At 43.7% G+C, this 14,661-nt stretch overlaps 1 protein-coding gene across 1 annotated transcript in view; it reads right to left on the bottom strand.

The window, feature by feature from the left end:
* The window catches only part of Lgr4 (leucine rich repeat containing G protein-coupled receptor 4), a 96,373-nt gene extending 82,884 nt beyond the window's left edge, over positions 1 to 13,489 (bottom strand). Inside the window, exon 1 of the mRNA XM_032903868.1 lies at positions 12,765 to 13,489. Within this exon, the coding sequence (XP_032759759.1) occupies positions 12,765 to 12,949 (185 nt within the window). The 5' untranslated portion in view covers positions 12,950 to 13,489. The remainder of the gene's footprint in view (positions 1 to 12,764) is intronic.
* Positions 13,490 to 14,661: the final 1,172 nt, after the last annotated feature.

Below are 14,661 nucleotides of genomic sequence, written 5' to 3'. Positions count from 1 at the left end.
AGCACAGCAGATGAGCACCTGAGTTTCCTAAGCAACACTCGCCAAGTACGGATAGTGAGCAAATTACCTGATCCTTGCAAATCTCGCTTTGCTTAGCCATAAAATGGGTGCCCTTTAGATGCGCCCAAATGCCTATTTTAGAAATTATAGTTAGCACATAAAACATGCCTAAGACAGAAGGCAGAAGCAGCAACCCCTCCCTCACCAAAAATTCCATTTTTTCAAAAATCATGTTTTTCAAACACAGATACCCAAATAATCCAAAGGCTTCACTGTAGGCACAACGTTTTGCGGTCGTCACTTCTGCACCTGTCTTCAGGGAATCAGACCATGGATCAAAAGGATGCTACAAAATGTGCTTCTAAAAGTACAGACTTCCAGACAAAATCAGTTTTTAACAAGTTTGGCTTGTTGGGTACTAAACTAACTAGGCTGCAAATCATCAGTAAAAACAAACCTTGCCGCAGTTTTAAGGCATTCGAATTGAGGCTAACATGCTCTTATCAATGGGCACTTAACTCATGACTCAAGACCTATGTACTGTGGGCAGCCTGTAGGGGAGTGTCAAACCTGTGATCTCGGCACTCAGGACACTGAGGCTGGAGGATCTGTACAAACTCAAGGCCAGCCTGGGTTACATGAGTTCCAGGCCAATCAAAAACCTGTGTCCTAAATACACCGGAGTGAGCACCAACAGTGAGGGTCAATTTAATACAGGGTTAAGGTGGTTTTCCTCATTATAAATGCATAATTATACAAGGAAAAAGAGAAATAGTGTAGACTCATTTGTGAAGCACAGAAAATAGAAGGGTTTTAAAAATCTCGTTGTACGGGGTTGGAGAGACGCTCAGTGGTTCACAGCCCTAGTTGCTCGTGCAGAGGACTGGGGTTCAGTTACCGACACCTACCTGGTGACTTACGAGCATCTGTGACTACAGTTCCAGAGGATCCAACACCCTCTTCTGGCCTCCCTGGGTACCAGGAAGAGCACGTATATCCATTTAGGCAAGACACCCATATACCCAAAAAATAATTAATACATATTTTAATTTAAATTTAGTCCCCAGTGGTCAACGAAAAGCTTATGAAGAGCTACAAGTGGCTGCAGTGTGGCTCAGTAGTAAAGCCCTTACCGAGCAGGGACAGGGCCTTGGGTTAAGTACCACAAAAGGGATGACTTTCATGTAAGAAAAGAAGGCCAGGCCGGCAAGGTGAAGCACAATTTAATCCCAGCACTCAGGCGGCAGAAGCAGGCGGGTCTCTGTGAGTTTGAGGCCAACCAGGTCTACGAAGACAGTTCAGAACAGCCAGGACTGAAAGATACTAATGTCTATAAGCTAATTTGTCATGCAACTTTGCTCAGTTAAGACAAGAAGAGCCGGGTTGGGGATTTAGCTGAGTGGTAGAGCGTTTGCCTAGGAAGCGCAAGGCCCTGAGTTCGGGTCCCCAGCTCGGAAAAAAAAAAAAAAAAAAAAGAGAAACGGAAAAAGACAAGAAGAGCCACCAGAAATAACTTTTAGGTAAGATGCATATATAAATTTAAATATTTGGTTTTACGTGGGATTAAACGAGCAACAGAAGATCACATCCCTTAGATAACTGGCCAAAGCCAGTTCACAGGTATAAGAAGCAAGGAAACTAGAAATTCAAGCTGGGGTAACTTAGGGACTGGAAGATATCAGCATCACTATAGCTTTCACTGAAGCTATGAGTCATCTCATTGGTGGACTTTCTTTTCTTCTTATTTGTTTGTAATTCTTTTACTGAGTGCCATCTCAAGCAGGGTGGTACCAAGAGCACCACAGAATAAGGCCCAGTAAAGACAGAACTTAGCCCACTCTTTCTTTCCATATTCCGTCTTATCTCCAGTTAAGCCAGCCAACAAGCCCTTCTGCCCCGTAAATCCAGACGGCACAAAGCAAAGTCCTTAATGCGAGCCGAAGGCGGGTACTGTGAGGAAGAAAACCCTTAATGGCTAATGCAGCAGTGCTGGGCTAGCACAAGGATGATAAATTGATCCCTTTCTCTGGACTGACAAGGAAATAAACATCCGTGTGGACAGCCCTCCAGGCATGTTCTACAGGGAATTTAGCATCTGCATTCCCTTTACAAGACAGATATCAAATCTAGAAAGACAATGCCCAAATGCTGTTGCCGTGTGTGTGCGTGTGTGTGTGTGTGTGTGTGTGTGTGTGTGTGTCTGTGTGTGTGTGTGTCTGTGTGTGTGTGTGTGTATGTATGCATGTGGTCATTTGCACTCCCTTTAGTGAATATATGATTAAGTACACATCCATCAATCAGACAATACAACTACATTCAAGCTGATATCAGAAACTGACCTGACCAAAACATGGGATTTCCTTTACACAAAAGGTGTCCAGGCTGTGGAAGCATGGCTTGCTTCCCTGTAGCTGAGCCCATCACTGGGACACAAGTACACCAACCTACCATGAAGAAGGAAGGGTTCTGCTGCATGCCCTCACAGGCCCAGACTGTTTGGAAAGGGCAAGAATGAAATATTCCATATGTTTTCTTTGTCGGTGATAAAGCTATTGAAAGCCAGACCGTGGTAGTCTCCCTGCTGAGGGATTGGATCAGGCTATTCATGTGTAACCAGGCAAATGTCAAGATGGCAATAACAAAAAATAGCTCAAACATTTTTTTTTTAAAGAGTGACCCTGGGTAGACTATGCAAACTGTACTTGAACCACTCAGGCAATCTAAACAGATCACCGGACTACAGCCACTGTTAGCTGCTGCCCTGGCTTATAAGTCACTAAAAAGCAGGCCTTAAACAAAACCCCAAACATTTTCATTTTCTCAGGAAATAAAATAAAAAGCAAACAAGAAGCCCTGGGACAAAAAGCACAGCTGATCAGCCCAGCATGTGCTGAACGCATACACAGCCCTTAGTTTAAATCTCAGCACCAAAAAGGAGTAAGGAAGCTATTTAACATTTTAGAAATGAGATATCTTTAGAATTTTAGTTCTAAAATTACTAAAGAGAATAAATGTATCTTTATCCACAAGGCATGAACATTCTAGTCTCAAAGCCAAATATATATTTGCATACGTGTATGCTGATATACATATATATATACCATATGCATATATACATATATACATAAAATATATATAAAATAACAAGTAAAAATACCTTTTCAAAATATTTGTAAGGAAAACTAGCAATCTGAATGATTCTAGAAACAGAGTGATATAAAGGAATAAAAATGTAGCTGCTAGCTTAATTCTGAGTTAGTTTTTGCCATATCTAACAAGATGTGACCTAATGAATCGAAGAAACTACAGTTAAGAGAATTCTCAAAGAACTGAGTTTGTTCAGTGAAAATCCTCAGCGTTGCAAAGTCTGGGAGTGTTGAGCCAGGTGGCGTGCTGTTGGTGGATACTTTGTTCCCTTAGTGACACAGCATCCTGCTACTAGACCAGCTGTCTCAGGAAAGCAGCACCAAGTCCCAGAGATCAAAGTTAAAGGTTAAAAAATCTGATTTCATCTGGACTCCTCCAAAGAAACACATCTCCCTACTATCACAGACAAGTGAGAAGCCACGCCCGTACGACAGTAGCACCATTATAAGAACATTATAAGGTACTGATGATTTTTCGCTGGGATACTGTTAGAAACATGTGGTAGCTAAGCCCAGTCACTCACCTATGAAACCCAGATCCAACTTTCAATCTGATACACTCAAAGAACCAAAGGAGGGGAATAGAGAAGTTTAAATCACAAACTAATGACACACATACTCAGCTACCTATTAACTCTCCAAAGTAATGGTGATACACATGGTCCTCAGCTGTGTCACCCAGGCCATGCTGAAGCGCTCCTAAGTTAAGCTTGACAGTAAAAGCACAGCCTCTCTTTTTCCAGCTGGAAGCCTGAATGAAGCCCAGAGTGATTAACTGACTTGCTTGACCTCTGGATTCCTTATGCAACTCAAGACATTAAAAAAGCGAAAATCATTTTCGGAAGTCTGTTCAAGAAGGTATGCGTATCAAAGAAGACTGGAAACCAGCAGGGACAGAAAAAGACAGATGATACAACCGGGGACTCAAAATGACCGTGGAGAGCTGAAAACCAACAAGGAGAAATCTCTTTTTAAGGAAATATTGGGGAAAAAAAAGGAAATATTGGAGTCAGATATGATGGCATACACCTTCAGTCCAAGCACTTGAGAAACAGGCAAACGGGCCTCTACGAGGTCAAGGTCAGCCTGGTGTACACCATGATTTCCAGGCAGCCAGGGCTAGTTAAATGAGAGCTGTATGAGATAAAAGCTTGTCTCTAAAAGAAGGGAGAAGGAAAAGGAAATACTGGAGATTGAGGAGACAGTTTAACAGATAAATGCTTGGCCTGCAAACGAGTTGTAAGGCAGAGATGAGGACCTCTAGTGAAGCTCACAGGTCAGGGAGCCTGGAATACACAGCAAAAAGCCAAGAGATTCTCACTCAAACCAGGTAAAAGGCAGCTGCAGTTGTTTTCTACCCCCTAAAACATGCCATGTCATGTGTGCCTTCATGTATGTACATACATAGACACCACACACAAATACACACAATCATACACACAAAAAATTAAAAATAGAATAAACTTAATCAAAGGTGAGCAGAAGTATTGAAAAAAAAAAAGATGAAAACTGGGTTTATGACCAGCTGCTAAATGTCAGTAAATCCCAAATGTTTTATTAAAACCAAGGTACCAACAAATGTCAAATATGCTGGATTCATGTAATATTTCCTTCCTATGAACATTGCCCTCATGGTATTAAGAGGTCTGTGAACATTTCCACTTATGCGAATTAAGGTGGGATCAATTAAGATCCAAAGGACAATTATGGCATGTAAAAAATACATGGGCTGGAGAGATGGCCCAGTGGTTAAGAGCACCAACTGCTCTTCCAGAGGTCCTGAGTTCAAATCCCAGCAACCACATGGTGGTTCACAACCATCTGTAATGGGATCTGATGTGTGTCTGAAGACAGCTACAGTGTACTTATGTATAATAAATAAATCTTTAAAAAAGAAAAGAAAAGAAAATACAAACACTAAACACATTAGACAAGTAAGACCAAACGCTGAAGAACACAGAACGCTGGTCCCACAGCCAGAGCTGGCTTTCTGTGTCTTCTCTCTCTCAACTACGGAACAGAAGCTGACAGACACGGTACAGGAGGCTCTCTAAGGTACATGCATGGTTCCAGAGATGCTGCTCTCATTCTGTGGAGAATTCTTCAGGTGGTCTGTAGACTTGGGCAGAGTGACAATCCAGAATCTAAGAGTAACTATGTATTTGCACACTCCTAAAGTCTGTGATGGGCCAAGCCTTTCATGAGGTATAGACTTTCTTCAAAAGTTTCTACACAGAAAGAATATCCCTAGGGGAAACAGGAAAAACCCAGAAGCTAATCAAAGTCATAGCCCAGTCCTTCGAGCATCATGGAAGAGACTGCCAACTGGAAATGTATCTCCCACTCTGCACCTTCAGAACCAAAACCCTGAAGAAAGCGAGGATGTTGAAATCCCTTTCCCTTCTGTTGAAAAGGGCTCTAATCAAGTGCTTTGAAGGAAGTCTGGATGTTATCACTTGTACTAAAGTATTCTGTGGTTTATGCCGAGCACTATCCCATGAAACCTAATGTACAGGAACAGTGGAAAAGTTAGACTTGAATTCCAGACACATCCCTTAGCCATGCCTAGAAGCACTCCAAGGTGAAGGAACCATGTGCTTGCCAAATTTCTATTTGGAAGGAATAAGATAATAGGAGAGGTGTATAAATCACATCTTCCCTATGAATTCTATATCATGATTCAAACAGCGTATCAAAAATGCCTTGTAGTAAGAGCATAATGAGAGACCATTCTTTGAACAGTCCATATTAAAAGACTGAAATAAAACAAGGCAAAATGTATATAGCATTTTTCTAATGTAAAAGAAAATGAATCATTCGGGAGGCTGAAGCAAGAGGATCACAAGTTCAAGGTCAACTTGAGCTACAGTGCAAGGCCTTAACTTCGTCTCAAAACATAAACAAAGCAGTCACCTAGGAGGGCTCATACAGCCCTTTTTGTATCTTGATTCAGAATATGTAAATATATACACATCACATATTAAGGATGAAGAGTCACTAATATATCTTGCGATGTATTAAATTTGCTTCTTCTGTCCTATTACTAGCCGACACAACACTAGCTCAGAATCTAACTGGACACACAGCTGACTCCCAAAATATCTGTGGCTTACATTCCCTTAGGAGATAGTTTCCTACTCTATGGGACACTATTCTAGCACAGGGGCAGGATTCAGTGGTTTGTTTGCCCACAAGAGCTTTCAATACAAAAAACTCAGCAATGCATATACACAAATACTTAAAATATTTAAACACTCATGTCTTAGGCCCAGAATGGAAAAGAGAAAAACAAAATAACAACAACAAAAAACAAAACCCTTAACTACTTGCACCTAAGAAAAGAGGGGGAAAAGAAAACAATATCTTAAAAAAAAAAAAAAGGGGGGGTTGGGGATTTAGCGCAGTGGGAAAGCACTTGCCTAGAAGGCAAAAGGCCCCGGGTTCGGTCCCCAACCCCGAAAAAAAAAAAAAAAAAAAAAAAAAAGTAAAACAAGTAAATGAAGGACTTAATGCCAAGTATGATGGTTTTAGGGGAGAACCTGATTATTATGCATTTTTGACAATTAAAAATATCATAATACAAAACGTTTCACAAACTAAAAGTAACAGCACAATCATTAGACATTTTAAATTGCCAAGCCATGACATACAATAACTCAGAACGTTTAAGAATCTTACAATAAACAAAAGGCACATTCAAAGCTTAGCAACCGTTGACTCTGAAGGAACACACGGCATATTGCATACAAGTTCACAATACTATTTTAAAGGGGTATTTGAAACTATCTCGCTACAGTCTTTAGAAGGTTGGAACACCATTAAACATCTATGAACTAAAATCATGCTCCCTTGTATGCCCTCCGCTCCCTCTCTAAGACTACTTTTTAACTCACTTTTGGAACCTGCTCACTTTCAAACAATAGGCTGATAACTGACATGTAGTCTGACCATCAAGTGCTTAAAGAAACAAAGAAATGTCAAGAAGGCAGACAAACTAGCCATTGTGTAAGAGTAGTGATTGGGTACATGCCCTAGATTTTTCTTCCTCACTGCCAGTATTTAAAATTGGAGCATTTTATCACCTTCAGTCAAGGTTTTACAAAAACCATGATTCACTGAGCAGAAAAAAAAAACTTCTTTTAATATACTGAAAACAAGCTGACATTGCCCAAAATGGGCCATCCATGAATTTTAAAAAGCAACCCAGATAATATCTTTATAAACCTAAAACTTTAATATCTACTTGTACAAATGGAAAGAGCAAAGACGTCCTATCATGAAGACATATGTTGGCTTTCATCTTTTCAAAGTTGAAGGCATATTTGGTGGGATTGAACTTTTAAACTAACAATCCAATATTTTGTTAACATGAATTTGTTCCCAAGTATAGGAGTCAACACCTTGCCTCTTTACTACCTGCACTACAGGTAGGCAAAAGTGAGTGGTCTCAGATTCTGATTCACAAGATGATTCTTAGACTTCATGTTCTACAAGGAGTCAAAGAAATCCAAAGTAGAGGCAGAAGCTACCATCTACTCCAATACCCATTACTAAAGCGTGGACACACACACACACACACACACACACACACACACACACACACACACAGTCAAGGAGACCAGAAACTAAAATCTAAACTGGCAGGCTGTCAGTGCTTTCTACTATTATAAAGATGACTAAAATACAAATCTGAGAGACACACTGACAAAGGCAGAGGCCGAGAAAATGCCTAAACTTGCCTGGATCCACCTACTAAGACAGATCTTTGATCTTTCCAGAGAGATTAAGCTGTCAAATGTTACCTTACAATTCTAATGCTAGGAGCCAAGTACTTGGACAGTAAATACTTGTGACACCAAAACTGGCACAGTATTCAGCTAAACTGGAAACCGTCAACTATTACTGGTTACAGCAAGTCTTAAGAAGGGCAGAATAAGTAAATCCCTGGTATAAATTCTCAGCACTGTTCAGGCAACATCTAAGACATCATCATCATTGCCTGGGGAGACATGGATGCCCCATTCCGTAGAAGAACTCCAGTTGAACTGGACAACTGTAGGATCTACTGGATTGGTGAGAGAGTCCCCATCACATCTCTTCACAGAATTGAGTCAAGAAATGTATAAGAACTAAAATTCAAAGCTAATCGTATAGCTCTGTGGTAGAGTGCTTGCCTAGCAGATACAAGACCTTAAAGACCCAATTCATTGAAAATTACTTAAATTAAAATAAGAAAAAAAAAAACCTCTTGTCAATAAGAGGTGTCGACGTGCCTGTTTTCCAGACTGTAAAATAAAATGAGGGCCCTGAAGGAGTAAGCGTTTGACTCACTCAGGGCCACACCAGTGAATCAGTGAGATCTGGAACCCAGCTCCCTACATTTCCCATAGAGAGCTCTTTCCTCCTGAGCAATTAGAGAACAGTCGCTTGGCAGTTTGAAAAATAAAGGGCCCAAACGGAAAGATGTTCAAATACTAACCTTGCTTTAAACTGCACAGTTGTAGAAAAGTAACAACTCTAGTCAGACATAATAACGAAGTTCCCCTAGAAACTGGGAAATAAAAAAGATACCAATTTTACTATAATGGAGTGTGAGCACCCAGACACTGACCACCTGGCCTGTTAAGGAATACGCAGTAGATGCTGAAGTTAGAAAAGAAAATACTTTCAACTGACATCTGTAAGTGTGTGGTGGTACACCGAAGAAAACACACCCTGGAGAAGAATCCAAGATGATACTAAGAAAAGGAGAAGAAAAAGCACTTCAAAGCCCTTCAGGTAACCATCAGTTCCGTAAGACAGACTTGATAATCTGCTCAGGTACAGAGTATCCACAGTGAAGGTTTGAGTTATGACTACATGGAAGGGAGGACATTGAGTAACTTTTTGTACTGTATCCAAATTAGTGAAACAGAGTGGTTTTCTTTTCCAAGTGTTAAGCCATACACACAGGAAACAATCAGGGCTATTCTACCCTCGCAAAGTGCCCTTGCTACTCATGAATTCTGCAACTAGTCTCCATGGAAAATTTCCTAACACACACTTCTAAACACAGACAAGAACTCCCCCAAGCCAGTGGTAATGAAAAGGCTTATGCAGCTTCAAGTGGAAGACTGTCCTGCTGCTCCAGGAGCCTCTCCTAGCCTGACTGTCACCTCTCCATTCTCACGTCCAGAAGAACTGTAAAATCACCCAACTTAGGGATGGAAGAAGCAGCTTGGAGATAAAACAGGGAATGCAATTACTGTATTTTTTCAGATAAGGAAATCGTCACACACTCCAAAACAATGTGGAATGACTTGCCCAAGGCCACACAATTACTCAGTGCTGAGGTAAGGATGATCAAAGGCTCAGATCTACCTCTCTCCCATGAAGCCACAAAGACAGACTTTATCATCTTAAATGTATGTTTTATGGAAATGAAAATTTGTATCCCAAATCTATAGCTCTTGAACTTCATTGCAGAAACCCAGGAATCAGAAAACACACACTACAAACTCCCCAACCTTGGAGTGGATATCGTTAACTGCTATATCACCACTAACATAGGGATAACCTTGAATCCTTTTGACAACATAAAATTAAACTTTAATATGAATAAGATTACTTAGCAATGATAGGCCCGTATACGTGGTAGCTTCAATTAGAATTCAAAATAGCTATTCCAAAACACAATCACTACTAGTGCTATGACTACAGAAGCCTCAGGAAAGAGAATGCGGATTACATCTACTTCTGTCCCCCAAGTCTGATAAGGTAGCAATCAGCAGGAAATAGATAGTGTGGCTGAACAAGTTTAAACCAGCCTAAAGTAGGAACAGCAGGAGTGTTCTCTCTGGAGCCTTCTCGATTCTGGACAAAAGGCTAAACGCAGAGATGCCAAGTTTGGCAAACCCTCATGGGAATGGTGTCTAGATCGAAAGTTCTTTAGTGTGGTTCTCTTAGCTTATGCATTAGTGTGTTCCTATGGGTTTATTTATTCACTCCAGAAGTTTTAAGTTTCTCCGGTGTATCAGGCTCTATGCACTGAGTCAAATAAAATCCCTGTTCTCTGCTGGTCCTGTGGTCTCCAAGGCGAACTGTGCACACACCTCAGAGGCTGGAGAAAGTCTCATTACTGGACAAGTCGCTGAGCTATAAGAACCCTGAACACTACAGTCTCATCTTAAAGTTTCTGCTTTTGCTTTTGCAATTTCACAAAAAGTGAGGTCCAGAAATTAAGATGTAAACAAGGGTCTGGAGATGTGTGGGCTCACTCTCAGTGTAAACTGTGGCTCATGAACTCTGCAACGGTGTCTCAGAATGGAATCCCACAGTGAGAGCAAATAGTGCAGGCCTGAGGCACCTGCCCCTCCTCAGATAAAGCTCTAGAGGCAGCTGACTTCCTCAGGTGGTAAGTGAAAATGCACTGCCCTTGGAACCCCTTAAAGTGGAGTGGTCATATAGAAAACATTTACTCTTCTCAGGGTGAGATCAGAGTATGGGGAAAATGAGGTCTCCGAATACGCACTCGCTCTACCTATTGATCACAAAGAAACAGCTCACATTTGACCACCACCAAAGTTCAGGAAAATGTTATCTATCCATTCCACGAGCTACGCACAGTGACTCCCCAAGCTGGACCTTGAAGATAGGGTGTTTCATTGTCTCCAGTGAGATCTACAGGTTGTGTGATGCTGTCTCTAAAGGAGCATGTTCCCATAAAAACATGACATTAGGTACACATAAACCAGTCCTTTTCCTTATGGCACAAGACTATTTGTTAAAGTCTGAGGAATGTGCTAACCCGAAGTCTTTACAAATAAACTAAAGAGTGAAATCCTAATTTTTTTTAACTAATAATTTAGCTCATCTGAAAAGACTTTGGTTAGCACATTCCTCAAACTTTAGCAAAGAATTTCACAAATAATAATAACCATGATTCTAAATGGTTCAGGTAAAGTCCCCTCTCTTTCTGCCTGAATTCTCTGACCATTTCCGAAGAGCTTTGAGAAACGGTAAAAACCTAGCTTCTCACTTGCCAACCCTGCTCAGATTTTGCTACTTAATATGTCTGTGTGAGCAAATCACTTCACGCTTCAGAGTTTAATTTTTTTGGTGAAAAGTTAAATATCATTTTGAAAGAAAGGGTGTTCCCAGGCATCAATAACACCTAAGATTGGAACAAACACAGAGACTACGGCTCAATTCTCTTCATCCCCAACCTGAGAGGACCCGCCGAATGCCTCAGCACCACCCACCTGGAAATACAGCAATGCCCCAGCTTGCCTAAAAGGGAGTTTTCCCTTCACAAGATCTGTTATTCCTTTAAAGCTATGTCTAAGAGGTCTCTTTGATAGCTTGAAGGTAAAAAGGAAGTTTCCTTTGCCCGAGGGCCTCTCAGGCCCCTTCCTCTCTAACAGGTCTTTCACCGCTCCTGATTTAATCGTGCAATAGGCCACACAACAGGAGAATCGGCTGAAAGGAGCATACAAGCTGCCCTCCGCTCAATTACCCCATTCTTTTCCTATGGGTGGCATTTGCCACCATCACCTCCAACACCTATTTCAGATTCCCCCTCTTCCCTGAGATGTTGAAAGCTCTCGTGGGTCTCCGAGAAAGGAGGTGGGGAGGGTCATAAGAACCATCTGAGCTACTCTCCCTGACCACACTCACCTCAAATGAAAGGTTCTGCTTGTGAAGGTAGAGGCGGAAAATGGTTGCCCACCTTACAGACTACACTGAACGTGTGCTCTAGAACTTTCTCTCCCAACATTCTCTACCTCAAGTCAGCATTCCTTCTTTAAAATGCCTTATTCACTAAGGATCCCCACCCAGAGTAGGCAGAATCCTCCTCCTCCTCCTCCTCCTCCTCCTCCTCCTCCTCCTCCTCCTCCTCCTCCTCCCTTTCCCCTCCTTTCCCACTTCCCCCTCCTCTCCCACTTCCTGCTCCTCTCCCTTGTGCTCTACTTGTGGCAGTGAGTCCCTAGTGGATCTGGGGTAGGGTGTCACACTGCACAGGCAGGACGGGGCCAAACTGGAAAGCGTTCGCCTTCTAGGGTACAGGTGTTTCTTCTCTCCGCCTGCGCGAACCCTGGGGGTATCCAGGTGCTATCCCGTGGAACGTGCCTGGTCTGCAAACGCAGGCCAAGTTCTAGGCGCCCTCATCCGTAGCCAAAGTTTTACCAGCCGAACAGGGGGCCGCATGAGGGAAGAGGTCGCGAGAAAGGCTGCCAAGGACAAGGGTTTCCAGCATCCTCCCTCCTGCTTGGCCCTAAACACACTTGGGATTTGATATTGGGAGGTGAGGTAGTAATTGCACCCAAAAAGTCTATGAAAGAAAAAGCTTTTCGAGGTTCAGATCCAGATTGGCTAAGCGTGCGGAAAAGGGGGCCAATTGCCCTCTGACCCTCCAAAACAGACAGACACACACACACACACACACACACACACACACACACACACGCACACACACACACACACACACACACACACACACACACACACACACACACACACACACACAGGTGATTAGGGTGCACCCCCAGGCGCTGGAGTTGGGGGCTGGGGTCGAGCCCTGGTTACGCCCCGAGGCGCTCCGCGGGTCCTTCAATCCACAACCCGGTCTCCCTCACTCACAGTGCTTGGGTGAAGGCGCTGAGACCCTCCGGTACGGCCGTCAACCCCTTTCCGGAGCAGTCCACCCGACGGTCGCCGCCGCAGCTGCAGGGCGCAGCGCAGAGAGGCGGCGCCGCGCCGCTGGGCCCGGCCGAGCCGAGCAGCCCGAGGGCGAAGAAGCAGAGCAGCCGCAGCGGGCCCGGCATTGCTGCGGCCGCCGCCCGCGCCTGCCTCTCCCGCGGCTCCTCTCGCTCGGCTCGCCTCCGCTGCCCTCCGGCGCCCCGCGCCGCCCCAGGGGCAGCCGGCCTGCGGGGCTCGGGGCCCGGGAGCCGTCCTTGGCTGTCTGCGTGCGCTGGCTTCTTCAGCAGTCCGCCGCCGGAGCGTTGGGGACGCGGCGCCCGCAGTTTCTCCCTTCCCGCTGCTCCATGGACGCGCACCCGCAGCCCCGCGGCTTAGTGGCTCAGGCCAGCCGACCCGGCCCAGAGCGACTGCCCGGGCCGCGCGCTGCCATCGCCGCCTCCTCCTGTCCCAGGCCTCCTCCAACCGCACGGCTCCTCAAGGTTGCGGAGCGCAGCCTCCAGCCATGCCGGCCCGGCGTCCCAACCCCCGCCCCAGTTCTCACAAACACCCTGGTTGTCCGCGCTCTCCCCACGGCGGCTCCGGCTCCGCGCGTCCTTTTCCCTTCTAGGGTTGCACGCTCGCCTCGGGAGCCCCTGGCCGCCGGGTTATGCAAATCACTTAGGTACATGCAAAACTAACCCTGCTCCGGGAGCGCCATTGGTCAGGGGAGGTCTCGAGCTCATTACTATGCAGGCAGGAGAGCCATTATTGGTCAAGAGAAAAGGGGCGTATTCCTCTGCAGTGAGTGACAAGGTTGTGCTGCTGCTGCTGTTGATGATGGTGGTGGTGGAGGTTCAAGGAAATCCCTGACTTGGCTGGGTCTGTTTGTCAGGTTGTGGATTGAAGGTAGACAGATCCGAAGACCAGGAGTCTGCTGTTTCCCTCCCCCACCCAGTCTTTTTCTTCCCTCCGCAGAAATTGGATCTCCTAAATTGGATGACCTGAAAAGTAAAACTCGCCTCCAGCTTTCAGACGTTTCAAATGACTCTTCACTGTTCCTAAGGGCAAGGGCATTGAGAACTTTGCAAACAGAGGAAAGAAAAAAAAGGGGGGGGGGGGCTTGAAAAGGAAGGGGAAACATTTCTTTCTATCTGATCCAAATTTTTGAGTTCAGCCGACCACTAAATTAAAACAGCGTGACCCTTCCGTATCTCACTTCACCTCTGAGATCTTAATACCTGTTTTCATTCACACTTAGGAGCTAAATTAGCGTTTAATCATCCATGACACAAATCAGACTTCTTTCTCCCTTTAAAATCCTAAATACAATGATGTTGGAACAGTCCAAGGAGGTGACATTTCCCAGCACTGGAAGAGAACATTTGAGTGCCAGTTGACTGCCCTTGAGACACCAGAAACAACTTGTGTGTTAACTATCAGCATTCCTTCCTTTTTCTGGGCTTTTGTTTTCCCTGTGGACTAAGACTCACAAAATCTTTATAGGAAAAAAACACAGCTTTCTTGGTGCCTTTTTTCTTGCTTTCTGCTATGCCTTTGGGTTTTACTCTAGATTGTGCATTTTTAATGAACCCACTAAGTTATAGCAAGAAGGGCATTAAACTACCTATTGTGTATAAAGTTAACTAGCCATCTCATACAAATAAGAAAAGAAAATGTAAATAAATTAACAAAGAGCTAGACAATTTCCTAAATAAAAAATTCTGCCATTTCTACATCAAAGAAGTTATGCTAAACAGTAATAAACCCAGGTTAAATCAGTATACTCTAAAATTATGCTGGTGTATCAATAAATACAGACAAGTTTTGAAGAATGTTGCATTTTCTCGCTATAAGGTTG

This window comes from Rattus rattus, chromosome 5, assembly GCF_011064425.1.
Source record: "Rattus rattus isolate New Zealand chromosome 5, Rrattus_CSIRO_v1, whole genome shotgun sequence".
Classification (NCBI taxonomy): Eukaryota; Metazoa; Chordata; class Mammalia; order Rodentia; family Muridae; genus Rattus; species Rattus rattus.
This window is presented reverse-complemented; position numbering and strand designations above follow the sequence as displayed.